The following is a 22,760-nucleotide window of genomic DNA, read 5'->3' on the forward strand; positions in this document are numbered from 1 at the left end:
AACAGAAACTCATAGGCAGTTGCTTTGGAGCCAAAAGGAGAATGCTACGAAATATGAGGTATCTTGGCTAAATAATACTTTATTTTTAGATTTCTAGAGAATTAAAAGATGTGAGCATAGATACCTGTGTTTTCATTTGCATTGTTCTCTTAAAACATTGTGTTAATTAAAATATTACAAGTTGATGACATTTGACAATTTTTTGAACTTATAATTTAGCAAGTAATTCTAGACTTGAAGGTCACAGTTTTTTGTTTTGTGTATGTTTGCTTTTATTTCGCTATGAAAAAGTTAGATTTACTTTTCCTCCTTTGAAAAGTGTGTGGAGACAGTGTAGTATCACTTTAATCTCTAGATGCTATTAAAGAGGCCAGACTTTATCTCAAAATCTTGCTTTGGTATTTACGATAGAAATTTAGTGAAAAATGCCTGACCTGTGGTGGCGCAGTGGATAAAGCGTCGACCTGGAAATGCTGAGGTCGCCGGTTTGAAACCCTGGGCTTGCCTGGTCAAGGCACATATGGGAGTTGATGCTTCCAGCTCCTCCCCACCTTCTCTCTCTGTCTCTCTCTGTCTCTCTTCCTTTCTCTCTCCTCTCTAAAATGAATAAATAAAATAAAAATAAAAAAAATAAAAAAAAAGAAATTTAGTGAAAAAGATCTTGTCATGGAACAGGAACAATGTGATTTAATTTTAATTTTAGGAAAAAATACCATATTTCCCATGTATAAGATGCACCTTAATTTTGGGGCCCAAAATTTGAAAGAAATGTATTATATAAAGTTACTGAACTCAAGTTTTATTCATCATAAAATTCACACAACTCCTCATCACTGTCAAAACTCCCACCCATTAGCTTGTCCTCATCTGTGTCTGATGACGTACCATGATCTTCATATTATGCCTCGTCCTCAGTCCCATTTATGAGATTTGAAATGCCCCACTTCTTAAATGACTTGACAAATGTTCTCAATCTTGATATTACCCCAGGATCTTTTCACCCAGATACAATGAGGTCAAAGACAACAAACATGAAGAATCTGGAAATGCAAATAAAAAAATCACCGACTGCAAAAACAAGCACAAAAAAGTGGGAAATGCAGGTTTAAAAATCTAAAACCAGCCCTGGCTGGTTGGCTCAGCGGTAGAGCGTCAGCCTAGCGTCTGGAGGACCCGGGTTCGATTCCCGGCCAGGGCACACAGGAGAAGCGCCCATTTGCTTCTCCACCCCTCCACCGCGCTTTCCTCTCTGTCTCTCTCTTCCCCTCCCGCAGCCAAGGCTCCATTGGAGCAAAGATGGCCCGGGCGCTGGGGATGGCTCTGTGGCCTCTGCCTCAGGCGCTAGAGTGGCTCTGGTCGCAACATGGCGACACCCAGGATGGGCAGAGCATCGCCCCCTGGTGGGCAGAGCGTAGCCCCATGGTGGGCGTGCCGGGTGGATCCCGGTCGGGCGCAGGTCGGGTGCATGCGGGAGTCTATCTGACTGTCTCTCCCTGTTTCCAGCTTCAGAAAAATGAAAAAAAAAAAAATCTAAAACCACTGTATAAGATGCACCCAGTGTTTAGAACCCAAATATTTTTGGGAAATGGTGCGCCTTATACATGGGGAAATACGGTACTTATACACTTGACCCCAAAAGGCAGAAAGAATATATATAAAATATTATTTATAGTGGCTGTCTCTGGGTATTGGAACTACAGGTTGTTTTGTTTTGCTTATACATATATATATATTTTTTAGTTTATTTATTCTTTTATAAAACGGAGATATAACCTAACCAGGTGGTGGTACAGTGGATAGAGCATTGACCTGAGATGCTTAGGTCCCAGGTTCAAAACCCCAAGGTGGCTGGCTTGAATGCAGAGTCACTGGCTTGCGCATGGGATCATAGACATGACCCCATAGACGCTAGCTCAGAGGTCTCAAACTCAACTCAGCATGTGGGCTGCAGAGCAAGATCACAGCCCTTAGGCCGCACTAGGTCTACAAAAGGCAACTGTTACGCAACACTTTCCTCACTGCAGTTGAAAACAAAAAAAAATCAGTACAACAAGCACAATCGTACATGCAGTTTACTTACTCAGTGTCACAAAACGACCAGAAACTGTAGTTCGCATCACAACTGCTGTTAACTAAGCTAATATCTAGCTAGGATGCTAGAGAAATGAAAAATACAAGTAGGCCCCTAGGCTTACTTAATTTTATCCAAAATATTTTGAACTTCGTGGATTAGTCTGCAGGCCGCACAAAATTGTTCAGCGGGCCGCGAGTTTGAGACCCCTGCGCTAGCTTGAGCCCAAAGGTCGCTGGCTTGATCCCAAGGTCACTGGCTTGGCTAAAGCCCCACGTCAAGGCACATATTAAAAAGCAATCAATGAACAACTAAAGTGCCACAACTACATGTGAATACTTCTCATCTCTCTCCCTTCCTGTCTGTATCTCCCCGTCTCTCAGTCTGTCTCTCTCTCACAAAAAATAAATAAAACGGAGATATGAACTTTGTTTAATGTAGTAAGGCTTCAGTGCACAATTACAGATTTTACATTATTTTCAGGTAAATTTTTAAAATCTTAATTTATATAATTAGAATTGCTTTCCAGGTTTAGTAGTGTTTGTTATTATGAGAAGAAAGCAGATAAATCCATCATAACAGTCCCATCCATGTAACCTTTCGCTCTGCATTTTGGGCCACCTGCTCAATCTCCAGTCTTGAGAAGCTTCCTTGTTAGGTCATCTCCCTTGTGACATGGACACCTAATAGTCCAAGTGATATCTGGGTACTACCAAGTGATTTGAGTGTTCAAAGAAAAACAAATTTTCCAAAACCACCAGGAATTACTCTGTTTACATTTACCGGCTTTCTAACACTAAGATTAGATTATGACCCCTATACTCTTTAATATACCATATAAAAATAGGTCAGCAGTTTAGCAGTCTACATTGAGTTCCTTCTGTTCTTTCCTCACCTCTTTTGCTATCCTTGCAACTGCCTGCAGCAGAGCACTCTGCCACTCTTAAAGTGTAATAGCGATTAGTGTTTCACAAGCGGTGCCTCTCATTTCCCTCACCAAAGGCCGGGAATGTTAGAACATCTGCCGTCTTATTTTCATGTTTTTTTGTTGTTGTTGTTCTTTTTTTTTTTTTCTTTTCTTTTCTTTTACAGAGACAGGGAGAGAGATAGACAGGGACAGACAGACAGGAACGAAGAGATGAGAAGCATCAATCATTAGTTTTCGTTGCGTGTTGCAACACCTTAGTTGTTCATTGATTGCTTTCTCATATGTGTCTTGACCGTGAGCCTTCAGCAGACCGAGTAACCCCTTGCTTGAGCCAGCGACCTTGGGCTCAAGCTGGTGAGCTTTTGCTCAAACCAGATGAGCCCGCGCTCAAGCTGGCAACCTCGGGGTCTTCCGCATCCCAGTCTGACGCTTTACCCACTGTGCCACCGCCTGGTCAGGCTTATTTTCATGTTTATAGCAGAAAGTGACTAATATCAAACACTCAGTCAAACTGCTTTTAAAGAACTTGACATGCACTATTTCTACTATATTAGCTTACTGTTTAATCTTTGTAATCTTTAAAATGTGAAGTTATTGGGGAAATTTAAAGCTGAGAAAGCGAAGGCACAGAAAGAATAATTTGTCCAAGGTTAAGCAGCAAGTGGTAGAGTCCACACTCAAGCGTTTTATTAATTTACTGTCGGTACCAGTACTTCTCTTTTCATTGCTGAGGGTAAGTGATTGCTGCCGTGCCCGCCTCCTTTCTGTGGGTTGTTTAGGCCCTGAAGAAGATAGTCTGGTTCCTGCTTTCTTCTTTATCACACACTGGTGGGAGAGCTCATGTTTAACAAATGCTGTGTATAGAACAGACTGCAGTCTGACACATATTTCAGTTCTAGCTGTGACTTAGGCGAATTAAGCTTATTTCTAAAGTGGCAATAAAAGTGACACCTGCCTTTAAAAGAGAGCATTTATAAAGGGCACAATGACTAGCATATGCAAGTGTTCAGTGTTAATTTTTGTCTCCTGTGTATTGAGCATTTCCCCCAAAGCAGAAATGAATCACATCCATTCATGTCTGGTTTCTTGGCATGACATAGTCACTGATTGCTTAAAAAGAAAAATTTGCCTACTTGGCTTTCTTCTCACTGATCTAGGACTAAAGTTGATTCTTTATAAATTATTTGGCCACAAAATATTTTTTCATTAAATATTTACCAAAATATAAGCATAGGATTCTTTACAAAGTATTTCCCATGAAAACTTAGTTTTCTTGGGGGCAGGGAGAAGAGGGAGCGAGATGAGGAGCATCAACTGGTAGTTGTGCACTTTAGTTTTTCATTTATTGCTTCTTGTGCCTTGACCAGGGGACTCTAGCTGAGCCAGTGATCTTAGGCTTAAGCCAGCGACCTTTAGGCTCAAGCCAGCGACTTTGGGGTTTCGAACCCAAGTCCTCAGCATCACAGGTCGATGCTCTATCCACTGCATCTCCACCAGTCAGGCAAAGCTTAGTGTTTTTTATATTAACCTGTCTGCATCGATATACTTGTGAATAGTGTTTACTGTTTTTTTTATTGCCTGTTGCACATTTTGTACAAACTTTTGTTCAGAATTATTATATTAACTCATCTTTGCATCACATACGAATAGGCTTATTTTATTTGTCTTTAATTCTTTTTTTCTTCCAAGAGTTAGAATATGACTAATCATAGCATAATGTTTTAGAGGGTTAATATTGGACTGGCACAATAATTAAAGGAATGCTTTAGGACAATTGTGTGAGACATGATACTTAAGCTGGAACCTAGATGTCCATCTTGAGATTTCCTTGGAATAAAAGGGTCGAGTTGGGTGTTTTAGACAGTGTTAAGTAAATGCTGTCTTGACAAGACTATTTAGATTTGTGTTTATATTTTTAGGTGACCGGGTTATTGATGTGGGATCTGAATGGAGAACTTTCAGCAATGATAAAGCAACAAAAGATCCGTCTAGAGTTGGTGATTCTCAGAATCCTCTTCTGAGTGACGGAGATTTGTCTACCATGATTGGCAAGGTAAATATCAAGTGAGGCCTGACCAAAGACCTGGGAGTTTGGGAACTTTGCAAAAGTATCAGTCACTGCCCCAGTGAGGAGTCTTGACCTGAGAGTAAGGTTTGACAATAATACCATTGTGAGTGATAGTTGCCTTATGCATTGTTTCCCTCTTAAAGGGGAAGCCAGCAGATCAGAACTAGTCTTGATATCTCAGTTCCTTGTTTTCCTGAAGCACATTTTGGCCCAAAATTACACTGAATGCATATATAGTATGACCTCCATGAGTTTATATTGATATGTTCCTAGAACGTAAGCAATCTCTTCTCTTTTTCTTATATGTTATATGTATTATATACTATATTCTTACAGTAAAGTAAGAAAAAGAATCATAAAGAAGATATATGTACAGTACTGTATGTATATATTGAAAAAAATTCACGTATAACACAGTTCAAACCCGTGTTACTCAAGGATCAATGATACTAAATTTTTTAATGTAGTTGGGAAAATTCCTGGACTTTCTACCCATTCTCTATCCTAGTCTAATTAGTCAGATGCTGTACCACACTGTTTTACTATCTGGTGGCATTAGTCCTTCACTCTGCTCTTATTTTTCTGTATTTTATTCACTAGTCATTTCCATGTAAAGGACCACTTTGTTTAGTGAAAAAAAACAAAAAACTTACTATTTTCACTGAGATTTTGGTTAGCTTTATAATTACAAATTGACTTAGGAAAAAGCAACTTCATGATAAATCTTCCTATCTAAAAAACTAGTATGCCTTTTCATTTCCCCAGGTCATAAGTGTCCTTTGGATATTTTAAAGTTTTTCCATGAAGGTCTAGTACATTTCTTCAGTTGATTCCTAGATATCTTTTTGTTGATGTGGAAATTGGAATGTTTTCCTTTTATTGTCTTCTAACTGGTTAATTATACATATAAGATTACTGATACCTGAACAGGCAGTGGTGCAGTGGATAGCATGTCACTCTGGGATGCAGAGGACCCAGGTTCGAAACCCTGAGGTCGCTGGTTTGAGCGTGGGCTCATCTGGCTTTAGTGCAGGCTCACCAGCTTAAATGCAGGGTCACTGGCTTAACGTGGGATCATAGACATGACCCCGTGGTTGCTGGCTTGAGCTCAAAGGTCGCTGGCTTGAATAAGGGGTCACTCGCTTTGCTGTAGCCGCCCCCAGTCAAGGCATTAATGAGAAAGCAGTCAATGAGCAACCAAGGTACCGCAACGAAGAACTGATGCTTTTCATCTCTCTCCTTTCCTTTTCTGTCTGTCCTTATCTGTCCCTCTGTGTGTGTGTGTGTCTCTCTCTCTCACACACACACACACACACACAAAGAAAGATTATTGATCTCTGTCAATTTTGGTCTTGACACTAATGAATTCTTAGTCATAGCAGTTTTTAAGTGATTTTTCTTTTTTTGTGGCAGAGACAGAGAGAGTCAGAGAGAGGGACAGACAAGAAGGGAGAGAGATGAGAAACATCAATTCTTCGTAGAGGCTCCTTAGTTGTTCATTGATTGATCTCTCATATATGCCTTGACCCAGGGGCTACAGCAGACCCAGTAACCCCTTGCTCGAGCCAGCAACCTTGGGCTCAAATTGGTGAAACTTGCTCAAACCAGATGAACCCACGCTCAAGCTGGTGACCTCAGGGTCTCGAACCTGGGTCCTCCACATCCCAGACCAACGCTCTATCCACTGCTCCACCTCCTGGTCAGGTTTAAGTGATTTTCTTGAGTATTCTAGGTAGACAAAGATACTATCTGTGAATAGTTTATTATTTCCTTCTTAGGTTTGTACTTCTCATTTTTCTCTTGGCTAACTTTAACAGAGTTATACTAATATAATTTATATACCTCTAATTGTTATATAATTATAGTTACATTATATTGGCTAGCTTTTCTAGTACAGTGCCACAAAGTGGTAGTGGTGGGATATGTCTTTGTCTTCTGACTCTTACGCTGCAAATATTTCTCTCTTCATCATTTTGTTAGCTGTAGGCCCGGGAGAGTGAGTTTCTAATAGGAAAAAGCTAAAAATAAAATAAAATAAAATAAAAAGGCTCATTTGTGAAAGTATTCATTTCTAGTGTTTTACCAGATTTTTTCAAAAAATGGATTTTGAGTTTTGTTTACTTGCCTTTTTATAGCTCCATTGGAGAGGACCATTTGAATTTTCTTCTTAGGTCTGTTGATATGATAATTTGTTATTAGATTCTCAAATAATAGATATTCTTACCTTCAAAGTATGTGATAGAAAACAACCTACAACCACTTTAACCTGGTACCTTTTCTATTGAGGAACAGGGTAGATTTCTTGAGCATATGGAGTCAGATTATATAAGTTATGTTTTCTTAGAAATTATTCTTTTCAGTCTTTAAAATTTCTTATATAAAGTTACAATACTTTGTTTTATAGGGCACAGGAGCTGCAAGTTTTGATGAATTTGGCAATTCTAAGTACCAAAATCGGAGAACAATGAGTAGCTCTGATCGGGCAATGATGAATGCGTTCAAGGAAATTACTACCATGGCAGACAGAATCAACCTCCCTAGAAATATAGTTGTAAGTTCCCGTCTCCTTTAAGCCATTCTGTCATTGACTTAGCATCATTTAATGAACACATGAAATTTTGATATTGCAACTAATTAAATGGCCTAGAGTTAATTAAACTTAGTTTCTCTGCTTTGAAGGATCGAACAAATAATTTATTCAAGCAAGTGTATGAACAGAAGAGCCTGAAGGGAAGAGCTAATGATGCCATAGCTTCTGCTTGTCTCTATATTGCCTGTAGACAAGAAGGGGTTCCTAGGACATTTAAAGGTAAGCTTTAGTTGCATAGATAGAAATGTTATCTCTGTCACATTCAGGTAACAGACTCAAGTCATGCAGCTTTGACACTGAGTAGCTGTGTCATGCCTTTATGGTCACATACAGTAATTCGCCTAGGTATAATTTCTTTTTCTTTTTAAAAAAAATTTTTTTTAAGATTTTATTTATTCATTATAGAGAGGAGACAGAGAAAGAGAGAGAGAGAGAGAGAGAGAAGGGGGGAGGAGCAGGAAGCATCAACTCCCATTTGTGCCTTGACCAGGCAAGCCCAGGGTTTTGAACCGGCAACCTCAGCGTTTCCAGGTTGACGCTTTATCCACTGCGCCACCACAGGTCAGACCAACCTAGGTATAATTTCCAAATGCCTACTTATTTTGTTCCTTGACAAAAATTTATTCTGGGTTCTTTGTTCTCTATCGGCTGTTTTCCCATGTAAAGTCACTTTAGTCCATGTAAGCCCTGCGTTAATTGGTAGGAAGGTCTTTGAACTAATAGTATTTTGTGAATTTTGAGGCCTGTTATTATAAGCCAGAGTAAGACTTTGTAGTCAGTCTGTAAATTTTTTTTTATATTTTTATTTTATTTTTTTTGTGGCAGGGAGAGTCAGAGAGAAGGACAGATAGGGACAGACAGACAGGAAGGGAGAGAGATGAGAAGCATCAATTCTTTGTTGCAGTTCCTTAGTTGTTCATTGATTGCTTTCTCATATGTGCCTTGACTGGGAGCTGCAGCAGACCGAGTGACCCCTTGATCGAGCCAGTGACCTTGGGCTCTAGCTGGTGAGCCTTGCTCAAACCAGATGAGCCCGTGCTCAAGCTGGCAACCTCAGGGTCTCGAACCTGGGTCCTCCCCATCCCAGTCCGACGCTCTATCCACTGCGCCACTGCCTGGTCAGGCCAGTCTGTAAATTTGATGCATGGAAAACAGTTTCTGCTTATAGCCAGGTCTCTACAGGTGAGGGAGTCAGCCATTAGAAAGCATCAGTGAAATTTTTTCTCTTGAGTTATATAATTTGCACTTTTCACACTTAAGTTGGAGGCTTTGAGAGAACTAGTATTTTTTATTCAGTTTACAGTTGATCCATGAATACAATGACCGCCTATTCGGTATTGCTGTGATACTTGTACTGACCTTACCAGCCAAAGTTCTTTTGGCTTAAGACTGTAATTAACCTTTAAGTGTGAATGTTTAATTTTTACATTTTCTTATGGCAATATGAAGAGGCAATGGCCTTTATCATCTTTTTTATTAGAAGTAAAAGTCAGGCTTTTGTTAATACATATTTTGAAAGTATATGGTAGTTAAATTTTCAGATTAACAGGATCAAGAATGTCATCTCGTTAGCCTGTAATCACAAGAATAGAATGTCCATGTGACATTGTACACCTTGAGAAGCATTCTTAATTTAGCTTGAGTATTTTCTTCATCTCCTTGATATATTTCTTATAGTGAATTAATCTATAAATATCAAAGAAGTATTTGATTGAACAAACTTATTTGTATAAATTGAAACTTCAGAGATAATATTTTGAAATATTAAGATCTACATTTAACGAAAAAATTCTTTAGGTTGATAAACATGTAAATTAGAAGACATTTTAAATGAGCTCTTTTGGGATTCCTCTGAAAGGCATGGTTAAATTTTTTGCTATTAGAATATATTTTGTAATCAGAAATGATAGATTTTAAAATGAACTATATGGCTTATGTGGATTTACTTACATTTTTTTTCTTTTAGAAATATGTGCTGTGTCACGAATTTCAAAGAAAGAAATTGGCCGCTGTTTTAAACTTATTTTGAAAGCTTTAGAAACCAGTGTGGATTTGATTACAACTGGGGACTTCATGTCCAGGTTTTGTTCGAACCTTTGCCTTCCTAAACAAGTGCAGATGGCTGCCACACACATAGCCCGCAAGGCTGTGGAGCTGGACCTGGTTCCTGGAAGAAGCCCCATATCTGTGGCGGCGGCCGCCATATACATGGCCTCCCAGGCTTCCGCTGAGAAGAGGACCCAGAAAGGTAGGGGGAGGAATGCCGACCCTGGGCGGCTGAAGTGTGTGGCTCTATTTGCATTTTAAGTGTGAAGCTGTTAAGTGTCCAGAACCCACATTTAAGAAATGGTTCCTTAGAATCAGAACTTAAGAAATATAGTATTTCCCTTTTAGGTGTTCTAAATATAAATGTTTAGAGGTATAACCCTTTGTACAGTTACCATTTGTTCCATTTGAATTATTTTAATTTGTATATTTTCATTTTTAGAGATTTTTCTATTTTCCTGGTTATTATGAGTACATTTTTCCTCCTCTTATTGAATAAAACTTACCTTTTTGTGTGTGTGACAGAGAGAGAGAGAGAGACAGAGAGAGGGTCAGATAGAGACAAACAGGAAGGGAGAGAGATGAGAATCATCAGTTTTTCATTGCAGCACCTTAGTTGTTCATTGATTGCTTTCTCAGATGTGCCTTGACCAGGGGGCTACAGGAGAGCAAGTGACCCCTTGCTCAAGCCAGTGACCTTGGGCTTAAGCCAGCGACCATGGGGTCGTGTCTATGATCCTATGTTCAAACTAGTGGCCTCACACTCAAGCTGATAAGCTCGTGCTCAAGCCTGCAACCTCGGGGCTTTGGACCTGGGTCCTTTGTGTCCCAGTTTGATGCTCTATCCACTGCGTCACCTCCTGGTCAGGCAAAAACTTACCTTTTTAAATCTTGAGGAGGCCGTGCTTTGTTTCCCACTGCCTGGCCATTGAGCTGGAACATTCTGTGAAGCCGGTTTTCCTCCTTGTCTACAGTTTCTTTTTTAGATGGAGAGTCAGAGAGGGACAGACAGACAGGAAGGGAGAGAGATGAGAAGCATCAATTCTTTGTTACAGCTCCTTAGTTGTTCATTGCTTTCTCATATGTGCCTTGACCGGGGGGGGGGGGACTACAGCAGAGCAAGTGACCCCTTGCTCAAGCTAGCGACCTTGGGCTTCAAGCCAGTGACCTTTGGGCTCAAGCCAGCGACCCTCAGAGTTTCGAACCTGGGTCCTCTTAGTCCCAGTCCAATACTATCCACTGTGCCATGGCCTGGTCAGGCTGTCTCCAGTTTCTTAAAGAAAAGGCTGGCATAAGAAGTTCCCACTTTCTAAAGACATTTTTTAATTTATTGTTATCAAACAGAAGTATTAAAGTGATTTTTTTTATTTATTTATTCATTTTAGAGAAGAGAGTTAGAATGAGAGAGAGAGAGAGAGAGAGAGAGAAAGGAGGGAGGAGCAGGAAGCATCAACTCCCATATGTGCCTTGACCAGCCAAGCCCAGGGTTTTGAACCGGTGACCTCAGTGTTCCAGGTAAACGCTTTATCCACTGTGCCACCACAGGTCAGGCCTAAAGTGAATTTCGTTACAAGCATGAATTCATTAATTCTGTGACCCTCAAAATTATTTATAAAGAAAAAGAGTTGTTAATTCTGAATTTAAAAGTGTGGTAGTGAAATTGCTTGCTGCAGTAACTTTATAAATATCCTGTTCAGAACAGCCTTTCACCTTGGCTTAGGCCATGCTTCTGTATCACCAATGAAATAAATTATATAGACGAATGGTTAGAAAGCAACAGCCAACTGTTATTTAAATATGCCATTATTGATTGCCTTTGGCCTGCACTCATATTCCAGAAGGAAATTTTTTGAGTCTTCTGATAGAATTTATAAGCTGAAGTGAGGCACAGGTGGTCCTTACTTTGATTGCTAGTCATAAAGTTTATCTAATCAACAGCACAAAAATGTTGGTCTTGGCACTTTCTTTTGCCTTTTTTTTTTTCTTTAAGAGAGAGGGTTTGTTCTCATGTTTCAGCACCAAAGGAAAAAAAAAGAGAGAGAGAGAGAGGGAATACTGGACAAAGACATAGAAAGACAGGAAGGAGGCCCTGGCCGGTTGGCTCAGCAGTAGAGCGTCGGCCTAGCGTACAGAGGACCCGGGTTCGATTCCCGGCCAGGGCACTCAGGAGAAGCGCCCATTTGCTTCTCCACCCCTCCGCCGCACCTTCCTCTCTGTCTCTCTCTTCCCCTCCCGCAGCCAAGGCTCCATTGGAGCAAAGGATGGCCCGGGCGCTGGGGATGGCTCTGTGGCCTCTGCCTCAGGCGCTAGAGTGGCTCTGGTCGCAATATGGCGACGCCCAGGATGGGCAGAGCGTCGCCCCTGGTGGGTGTGCCGGGTGGATCCCGGTCGGGCGCATGCGGGAGTCTGTCTGACTGTCTCTCCCTGTTTCCAGCTTCAGAAAAAAAAAAAGACAGGAAGGAAGGGAGAGGAGAAGTATCAACTCGTAGTTGCAGCACCTGAGTTGTTCATTGATTGCTTTTCATACATGCCTTGACTGAGGGGGGCGCTTCGGCCAAGCCAGTGACCTTTGGGCTCAAGCCAGAGTGTGGGATCATGTGAATGATCTCGTATTCAAGCTAGTGAGCCCAGGCTCAAACTAGTGACCTTGGGGTTTCAAACCTCGGTCGTCAGCATCCCTCAGTATCCCAGGTTGAGGCTTTCCCCACTGTGCCACCTCCTGGTCAGGCTTGCATGTGTTTTATATGAAGGGTTTCATTGAAATTGAAGGCCTGTTTCTTCCCTGCCCGGCAGCCATTTGCTATTTGTAGTTGACATGCATCAGTACCTATGTCTAGAATGATGTAATACATGATAAGGATATTTAAAATCAGTTAATTGCACACCGATGGCAGGCTGCCACGCTGGAAATCTTTAAAACCTCAATATTTGAACTGACTGTGAAAAGGTGGTAAAAAGAATTCTATTATATAGCATGTTTTAAAAATCCATTTTAATTAAGTATATATTTATAACTAACCAAATAATTCTGTGGTGGTAGTCCTTTAGAGCTTCTTTTTTTTTTACTTTTGTATTTTTCTGAAGCTGGAAACGGGGAGAGACAGACAGACTCCCACATGCGCCCGACCGGGATCCACCTGGTACGCCCACCAGGGGGCGATGCTCTGCCCCTCCGGGGCGTCGCTCTGCCGCAACCAGAGCCACTCTAGTGCCTGGGGCAGAGGCCAAGGAGCCATCCCCAGCGCCCGGGCCATCTTTGCTCCAATGGAGCCTTGGCTGCGGGAGGGGAAGAGAGAGACAGACAGGAAGGAGGGGGGGTGGAGAAGCAAATGGGCGCTTCTCCTGTGTGCCCTGGCTGGGAATCGAACCCGGGTCCCCCGCACGCCAGGCCGACGCTCTACCGCTGAGCCAACCGGCCAGGGCCCTTTAGAGCTTCTTTTAATAAAAAGAAGAAAAAAAAGTGATGACTTTAAAGGGTTACTCCTACGATTTTATAATAGACTGTAGAAAGTCTCATATGAACAATCTTCATAGAGCTCTAAATATATATGTTTAACTATGTGTTTATAATAGTGAAAGGATCCAATCTGACTGGTGGTGGTGCAGAGGATACAGGGTCAGCCTGGGATGCTAAGGTACCAGGTTCGGAACCCAAGGTTGCCGGCTTGAGCATGGGTTCATCTGGTTTGAGCGCTGGCTCACCAGCTTGAGCAAGGAAGGGGTCACTGGCTCGGCTGGTATGAGTTGATGATGTTTCTCATCTCTCCCTGCCTACCTGTCTCTCTCTCAAAAAAAAAAACAAAAGGAAAAACATCTACATTTTACTATAATATACAGCTATTTGATGTATATTATTATATCAGGATGTACCAAGTACGTAAAAGAAGCTGTAGAACAATATTTATGATCCTATTTTTGGTTTTAGCCTCTTAACAGAAGTTAGCTAGGAGATGTTGCAGGGGAACTTTTAAACATAAGAAAGTTAATTACTGCACAAGAAAGTATTCATGGATTCCTTTTATGATTCCCAAAGGATATATTGTAAAGAAAAAGATATCAGTTAAGATATGATGGGTCAGCCTGACCAGGCAGTGGCGCAATGGATAGAGCGTTGGACTGGGATGCAGAGGACCCAGGTTCGAGACTCCGAGGTCGCCAGCTTGAGTGCGGGCTCATCTGGTTTGAGCAAGGCTCACCAGCTTGGACCCAAGGTCGCTGGCTCGATCAAGGGGTCACTAGGTCTGCTGTAGCTCCCAGTCAAGGCACATATGAGAAAGCAATCAATGAACAACTAAGGTGTCACAATGAAAAACTGATGATTGATGCTTCTCATCTCTCTCCATTCCTGTCTGTCTGTCCCTATCTATCCCCCCTCTCTCTGACTCTCTCTCTGTCTCTGTAATAAATAAATAAATAAATATATATATATATATAAAATGATCAGTATAACAGTTACCACTCTATCACTCATGCTATGCCCTGAGCACTGTTCAGGTGTTTTCCATATAGTAAAACTTTTAATACTGTTATGATAATGCTTTGAGGTAATAAATACTATTATTGTTTTTGTTCTTAGTTTTAGCCCTGCTTTTGACTTTTAGTATGTAATTCCATTATCATTTTCTAAAAATTGGTATTTTTGGTTTTTTTACTTTGGCATTTTATACAACCATATCTCACAAATTGAAATTCAGGTAGTAGGAAGCAGGTAGGATAGAAGTTACACTTTCAATATTTTGATTTTTGTCTTTCAGAAATTGGAGATATTGCTGGTGTTGCTGATGTTACAATCAGACAGTCCTACAGACTGATCTATCCTCGGGCCCCAGATCTGTTTCCTACAGACTTCAAATTTGACACCCCTGTTGACAAACTACCCCAGTTATAAACTGAGGCAGCTAATGTCAAGTGCTCGTGATCACTGAACTTGCCTGTTGTACATAGCCTGTGTAAAGTGCTGCATTGAGCCTTTAATAAGGAAAAACAAAAGACATGGTACGCATTCCAGGGCTAAATGTTCATCGCTTGGCATTATGTATGTATATACTAGTAAAACATATTTAATGATTTAAATTTCTTATTGAATTTGTTTTCTTTTGTAGCAATCTAGGAAACCGTATTTTGGAAGATATTTGAAATTATGTAATTCTTGAATAAAATGTTTTTCAAAACTAAACTTTTTGTTATAATTACATGTTATATGTACTTTATAATTTATAATATATAATTACAAATAATGCATATTATTGCAGCTAATAAAGCTGTTAGAGGTCCTTGTTTTGTTTTTCACATGTGTTTGTTTTTTTTCAATAAAGTTACTAAATTGCAAAGGCTGTTGACATCAAGAACATATTTAGTCTGCAGTTTAAAAGGGTGTGTGTGATTTATTTATATACATATTAAAAGGCAAGAACTGATGAACTGGACATTGAAAGGCAGCGGCGTGAGAGGTTAGAGATGTTTGTTTTTCCTCAGTGAGCTTGAGCAGAGGTGATGATGCTGGTAAATAAGGTTATTTCAGTTTTCAGATCTTAACATTTGATTTTATAGAATCTGTGTGTCTATAATTTTGTAACTTTTACTAATTGGGATACTCAAAGGGTAAAGAATATTTTTAAATGGGCCTGAGAATGTCTAGGAAATTTTTTTTTAGTTTTATTTAAATTGATTTTATTGGGGTGACACTGGTTAACAAAATTGTACAGGTTTCAGATGCCCAATTCTATAACCCATCTCTGTACGCCATGTTCTGTGTTCGCCCCAAGCCGAGTCTCCTGTCACCATCCATGCCCCAATCCGTCTTCTACCCCCACCCCTACAATCACCAACTACACTGTTGTCATCTATGAGTTTTTCCTCTTTTTTTTTATTCCTTTTTTGCTCAATCCTCTCTTCTCCTACCCCCACTGCCAGCCTGCTCTCTGTGAGTTGGTCTCTATTTTGCTTATTAGTTCATTTAGATTTTACATATCAGTGAAACCATATGGTACTTAGGTTTCTTTGCCTGGTTTATTTCACTTAGCACAATAAGCACTGTACCCTCAGCTGACTGTGATGTGTAGGTGTTTTGCAATCACTCTTTGAGGATCAGTGATAGAAGGTCTCTTAACTGCTAGGCAATGTAAGCAAAAGCCAACAAAATACCTCGTTTTTACCCCTAAGTAGTTGTACAGGGAACTGAAGTCCATGTTTAAATGCCACCCCTGTAAAACACGCTGTTTTAAAACCGCTATCATGGTTACCCATCTGTGAGGAGGTTAGCATCAGGTTAGGAGGACAATCTGTTGTGGTGTGGTGGGCAGACAGACTTGGATGGATCCAGAGAAGGACTTGTTCCTCAAAAAGATCAGACTTCCCCTGTCATTTCTATCGAACATAGATAGATGGGATGGGTGTTGAACCCCAAATATGGTATTTCTCTTGCACACAATCAGTCCTACTTAAAGCTGGGCAAGAATACCAGAGAAACACGAATACTATGAGACGACAACAGTATTGCCAGGCTGGTGATGAAACTTACATTTGAGGCAGGCAGGACCCCTCCCATCCAGGGTAAGTCTCCTGGGCAGAAATTTTTAGGTCACTGTCTCCCTCCTGGGCACCACCTGTGATCCCCAGCATCGCATGTCTCCATCTTAAAAGTAGTAGTCCCCTTCTAATGCTCCCCAATTTCAAGTAATTGACCACAAAACAACCCATTCGGTAGACTTCAAGCCGCAGCCAGTTAAGTCTAAACGTTATTTTTGCAATATCAAAGATTAGTAGTACATGGACATTATAGAACATTTGGAGGTGACAGCATCATGGAGTGAGAGATCACTGTGGGTCTCCCTAATTGTCTATAATAACACGGTTCCTTTGCTCAACATGAGCGTGCCTGAGAAATTCATGTCAGTACACCTGAAAGTGGCCATATTAGAATGCACAGGGAAAGCAGGATGTTGGGGACAAGGCAGAAAGGACAGGAACAGTACCCACAAAGAAGGTTCAATGGCGCCTGACCTGTGGTGGAGCAGTGGATAAAGCGACCTGGAAATGCTGAGGTCGCCGGTTTGAAACACTGGGCTTGCCTGGTCAAGGCACATATGGGAGTTGATGCTTACTGCTCCTCCCCCCTTCTCTATCTATCTCCTCTCTCCTTTCTAAAATGAATAAATATATTTTTTTTAAAAAAAAAAGTTTCACTGGCGACCGAGGCTGGTCCTGCAGCCCCAGCTAATGTAGTGGTGGAGGGTACAGGGTAACTGGTCTATGCCCTTGGGCTGCAGCACAGAGACGCCAACACCAAGGGAACCAGGTAGCAGCATGTCAGGCTCATGAACCTGGGTCCTTTTAACCTGCCACATCCCCTCACTATGGAGGTAGTGCTCCGAGATCCAAGTGGTCAGACACAGTAGGCACACCCACCACCCCCACATCCAGATAGCAACTCCAAAGACCACAGTAATTCCTTCTACCATGACCCTAAGGCACACATAGTGCAGAAAAACTTGTGCAATTGTGCCATTTTGGGAAAAATGGAAGACCTATCAACCTACTGAGTTATTAAAATCATAGGACATGCCCAACCTTTGGTGGTACAGTGGATAAAGCATCAACCCAGAGTGCTGAGGTTGCTAGTTCAAAACCCTGGGCTTGCCAGGTCAATACACATGACAAGCAGTCAATTAACTAAAGTGAAGCAACTATGAGTTGATAATTTCATTCCTCCCACCTCCTCTCTGTAAAATCAATAAAATCGTTAAAAAAAAATCATAGGACACATCAGACTGTAAACTGCTTGTGGTTATGAATGACTTTTCTTTGCTTCTTGTGTTTCTTAGTTTCCTATTACAGGGGGCCCTCAGGTTACAACACAGTTCCATTCCTATGACAGTGACGTAACTTGAATTTTGGTGTAAGTTGAAACACACCCTAGCCTAAGTCACTGACCTATCCTAAAACAGTTGTAAAATCATAACCTAGAACATAAAAACACAACTAAGCCACAGGAAAACGAAGAGGATATAAATATACTGTACTGTACTGCGTAATCTTCCGGCACATGCAATCCAACTATTGAATAGTTCTCCACGTAGTCCGTAAGTATGTCTGATGCTAACGGCCTAAGTGAAAACACTCATATCTCAGTTGTTTTAAGTTTTTATGGGAGTGAGTATCATAAACTTGAAATGTCATATGTTGAGACTGTTGTAACCCAAGGACCCCCTGCCCATGTTACTTTTAAAAACCTAGATAAAAATCAAACTTGTACTTAAATAAGGAAAGTATTCACTACCTCAATGTGCCAGCAGAACAACACATCAAGCAACATGAACCGAAGTGATATAACAGGAAGAAAATTACAATTTTTCAGAAACCAAACTCAAAGTTATAGAAGGTTGTGATGAATGATAGAAAACTCAAATAGTCATGAAGAAACTCAACAACATCCAAGAAAACTCAGAAATGCAGTTCAATGAGTTCATGAATAGAATTAATAAACAGAAGGAGTACTTTATCAAAGAGATTTAAACTCTAAAAAAAGAACCAAACAAATCCTGGAGATGAAGAATGCACCAGGAAGCACTGGAAACAGAACAGACCACATGGGATTGGGAATTAGCAAGCTCAAAGATAGAAATTTAAAAATAACTCAGGTGAGAGAATAAAGATTTCTTAAAAATGAAAAAAACTATTAGATCTATCTGGCATCGTTAGAAAGGGCAACCTAAGGGCATCGAAGAGAAGGACAAGGAACAGGAAGCCTATTCAGAGAAATGATTGATGAGAACTCTGCAAACCTAGGAAGAACTGGGCATTCAAATACAGAGGCTAACAGAATGCCTTTTTTTTTTAATTTTATTTATTCCTTTTTCTAGAGAAGAGAGAGAGACAGAGAGAGAGGGAAGGGAGGAGGAGCTGGAAGCATCAACTCCCATATGTGCCTTGACCAGGCAAGCCCAGGGTTTCAAACCGGTGACCTCAGCATTTCCAGGTGAACGCTTTATCCACCGCGCCACCACAGGTCAGGCAGAATGCCTATCTTAACACAAAAATATCTCCAAAAATTAATGATAAATAATTCTCGAGAAGCTGGGGTGGAGGGAGGGACAGTAACCTATGGAAGAAACCTCATCAGAGTATCATCAGATTTCTCAGCAGAAACCCTACAGGCCAGGATAAATTAGAATGATATATTCAAAATACTGCAAGACAGAAAAACCCAGCCAACGATACATTCCACAAAGTTATCCTTTAGATATGAAGGGGGAATGAGAGCTTTCCTTGGGCAAAAGCTGAAGGAATCTGCCACCACAAGAAGACCTGCCTTCAAGAAATGTAGAAAGGAGCTTTTCTACCTGAAATACAAAAGACAAAAGTACTGCACACAAATTTTGATGAAAACGACAAACAGAAGCAGAAAATTGCAACTCGACTTCATAATAGAGTGTTGAAAACAATTTTAATGTAAAAGTTAAAGGGGGAAAAATAAAATTATGACTACCGCAATTTGGTAATGAATGCACAACATAAAAAGGGAGAATTTGCAACAACAAAACAGAAAAGGACAAAAAAAGAATGAAATGTGAATGAAGATTATCAAAATAAAAAGTATTATTTTATCTATGAGACATTTTATACAAATCTCATGGTAACCACAGCACAAAGATCCAGAGCCTGAGACACAAAATATTAAAAAAGAGGAAATGGAGATAAACATCATAGAAAATTACCAGATTAAAATAGCAGAAACACAAGGGAAAGAAATACTAGAGATACAGAGCAACCAAAAACAAAAGATAAAATGGAAGGAGTAAGTCCTCATATATCAATAATCACCCTAAATGCAAATGGATTGAATTCACAAGGTATAGAGTAGTTGAGAGGCTTAAAGAAGACCCAACTCTGCGCTGCCTTCGGGAGATGCATCTCAGCAATGAGACCAACACAGGCTCAAAGTGAAGGGGTGAAAGGTGATACACTCCAAGGATACAGTATATCCACAGGGAGGTAGCCACACTTACATCAGACAAAACAGATTTCAAGACCAAAAAAAGTAACAAGAAACAAAGAGGGACGTTTTATGATAAACAGGACAATCCATCAAGAAGACATAACATTTAGCATTATATTGAGATATGCACTCAACATAGGAGCACCAAAATATATAAAGCAACTGTTAATAGATCTAAAGAGAGAAACAGCCACATAATAGTCGTAGAGGCATTAACACTCCCCATACACCAATAGATAGATCATTTAGAGAGAAAGCCAACAAGGAAGTATCAGCCTTAAATGTCATTGAACCAGGTGAACTTAATAGACATAGAATTTTCCATTCCAAGAGACAGAATATACAGTCTTCTCAAGTGCACACGGAACATTCTCAAGCACAGACCACACACAGGGACACAAAGAAGTATCAGTAAATTTTAAATAACATTCAACTGCCTGACCTGTGGTGGTGCAGCAGATAGAGCGTCAACCTGGAATGCTGAGGTCGTCAGTTTGAACTCCCAGGCTTGCCTGGTCAAGCCACATATGAAAAGCAATCGATAAACAACTAAAGTGAAGCAACTATGATCTTGCTCCCTCTCTCTCACTCTAAAATCAATCAATAAATTCTTATTATGTATTTATTTTAGCAAGTGAGCCAGTGAGAAAGAGGATCATGCAGGGACAGACAGGGAGAGAGATGAGAAGCATCAATTTTCCCTTGTGTCTACTTAGTTGTTCACTGATTGCTTTCTCAAATGTGCCTTGACTGGAGGGCTCCAGCTGAGCCAGTGACCCTTTGCTCAAGCCAGCGACCTTTGGGCTCAAGCTGGCAACCTCGGTTTCAAATCTGGGTGCTCAGTGTCACAGGTCAGTGCTCTATACACTATACCACCACCTGGCAGGCAATAAATAAAATAAAAATAAATAAATAACATGCTACTGAACATCTATTGGGCCAATAAAAAAATAAAAGAAAATAAAGAAATATAAAGACAGCCTGACTGTGGTGGCGCAATGGATAAAGCATCAACCTGGGAACTCTGAAGTTGCCAGTTCAAAACCCAGGGCTTGCCTGGTCAAGGCACATATGGGAGTTGAAGCTTCCTGCTCCTCCCCTCTTCTCTCTGTCTCTCTCTCCTCTCTTTCTAAAAATGAATAAATAAAAATCTAAAATATATATATATATATATATATATATATATATAAAGACAAATGAAAATACAACATACCAAAATATTTGTCCTGCAGCAAAGTGATACTAAAGAGAAGTTTAGAGCAATATAGGACTACCTCAAGAAACAGTAAAGCTCTCAGAGAAACTCACATTACACATTCAGGAACTAGAAAAAAAAAAAAGAACAAATGAAGCCCAAAGTCAGTAGAAAGAAAGAAATAAAAATCATAGCAGAAATAAATGAAGTAGAGAATAAAAAGGCAATAGAAAAAGATTAATAAAACAAAAACTTGGTTCTGTGAAAAGATAAACAAAATTGACAAACTTTTACTAGACTCATTAAGGAAAAAAGAGAAGACATAAACAAATCAGAAATGAAAGAGAAGCTACCACAGCTACCACAAAAATACAAATTATTATAAAAGAATATTATGAGGCCCTGGCCGGTTGGCTCAGCGGTAGAGCGTCGGCCTGGCGTGCAGGGGACCCGGGTTCGATTCCCGGCCAGGGCACATAGGAGAAGCGCCCATTTGCTTCTCCAACCCCCCCTCCTTCCTCTCTGTCTCTCTCTTCCCCTCCCGCAGCCAAGGCTCCATTGGAGCAGAGATGGCCCGGGCGCTGGGGATGGCTCCTTGGCCTCTGCCCCAGGCACTAGAGTGGCTCTGGTCGCGGCAGAGCGACGCCCCAGAGGGGCAGAGCATCGCCCCCTGGTGGGCAGAGCTTCTTCCCTGGTGGGCGTGCCGGGTCGATCCCGGTCGGGCGCATGCGGGAGTCTGTCTGACTGTCTCTCCCCGTTTCCAGCTTCAGAAAAATAAAAAAATAAAATAAAATAAAAATATTATGAAAGGCTATACACCACCCAATTGGACAACCTAGAAGAAATGGACAAATTCTTAGAAATATACAATATTTGGTGTTGGGAAAACTGAATAGTCATGTGCAAAAGAATAAAACTAGACTATTTTACACCATAGACAAGAATTTATTAAAACAGATTGAAGCCTGACCAGTGGTGGTGCAGTGGATAGAGCATCGACATGGGGCACTGAGGTCCCAGGTTTGAAACACTGAGGTACAACAGCTTGAGTATGGGCTCATCTGGCTTGAGACCAAAGGTTGCTGGCTTGAAGCAGCCCAAGGTCGCTGGCTTGAGCAAGAGTTCACTGGCTCAGCTAGAGTCCCTGCCCCCTGGTCAAGGCACATAAGAGAAGCAATCAATGAACAACTACAAGTTAATGCTTCTCATCTCTCTCCCTTCCCTTCCTCTCTTTGTCTCTCATTATAATAAATACATAAATAAATAAACATACATACATACATAAATGGATTGAAGACTGAGTGTAACAATAAAATATATTTTAAAAAACATATGTATCAACTTCTGGACATCGGTCTCAGTGATGTTTTTTGAGAATTTGACACCAAAGACAAGAAAAACTAAAGCAAAAATAATCAAATGGGAATGTATCAAGCTAAAAAACTTCTGCACTGCAAAGGAAACCATCAACAAAACAAAAAGGCAACCAACCAAATAGGAAAAGAGACTTGCAAATCATGTATCACTTTAGGCGTTAATATTCAAAATACATACAAAACAAAAATATATATGGCTCACAAAAATGAGGGGATATTAAAAAATGAGTATGAAGTGATAAAATATTCCCTCATTTTTGTGAGCAGTATATATAAAGAACTCACATAACTCAGCTACACCAACCCCCCAAAAAAATCCTATTAAAAAATGGGCAGAGATTCTGAATAAATATTTTTCCAAGGAATACATGGCCAACAGGAATATGAAAAAATATTCAACATCATGGATTATTATGGAAATGCAAATCCAAACCATGCCCTCACACAAGTGTTAGAATGGCTATTATCAAATAGACAAGCCTGACCAGG

At 40.4% G+C, this 22,760-nt stretch overlaps 1 protein-coding gene across 1 annotated transcript in view; it reads left to right on the forward strand.

The window, feature by feature from the left end:
* GTF2B (general transcription factor IIB) overlaps positions 1-14,879 on the forward strand; it is a 41,547-nt gene extending 26,668 nt beyond the window's left edge. Inside the window, exons 3-7 of the mRNA XM_066264955.1 lie at positions 4,919-5,052; positions 7,472-7,618; positions 7,747-7,876; positions 9,624-9,905; positions 14,458-14,879. Coding sequence (XP_066121052.1) covers positions 4,919-5,052; positions 7,472-7,618; positions 7,747-7,876; positions 9,624-9,905; positions 14,458-14,591 — 827 coding nt within the window. The 3' untranslated portion in view covers positions 14,592-14,879. The remainder of the gene's footprint in view (positions 1-4,918; positions 5,053-7,471; positions 7,619-7,746; positions 7,877-9,623; positions 9,906-14,457) is intronic.
* Positions 14,880-22,760: the final 7,881 nt, after the last annotated feature.

The sequence above is a fragment of the Saccopteryx bilineata genome, chromosome 3, assembly GCF_036850765.1.
Source record: "Saccopteryx bilineata isolate mSacBil1 chromosome 3, mSacBil1_pri_phased_curated, whole genome shotgun sequence".
NCBI classification, from domain to species: Eukaryota; Metazoa; Chordata; class Mammalia; order Chiroptera; family Emballonuridae; genus Saccopteryx; species Saccopteryx bilineata.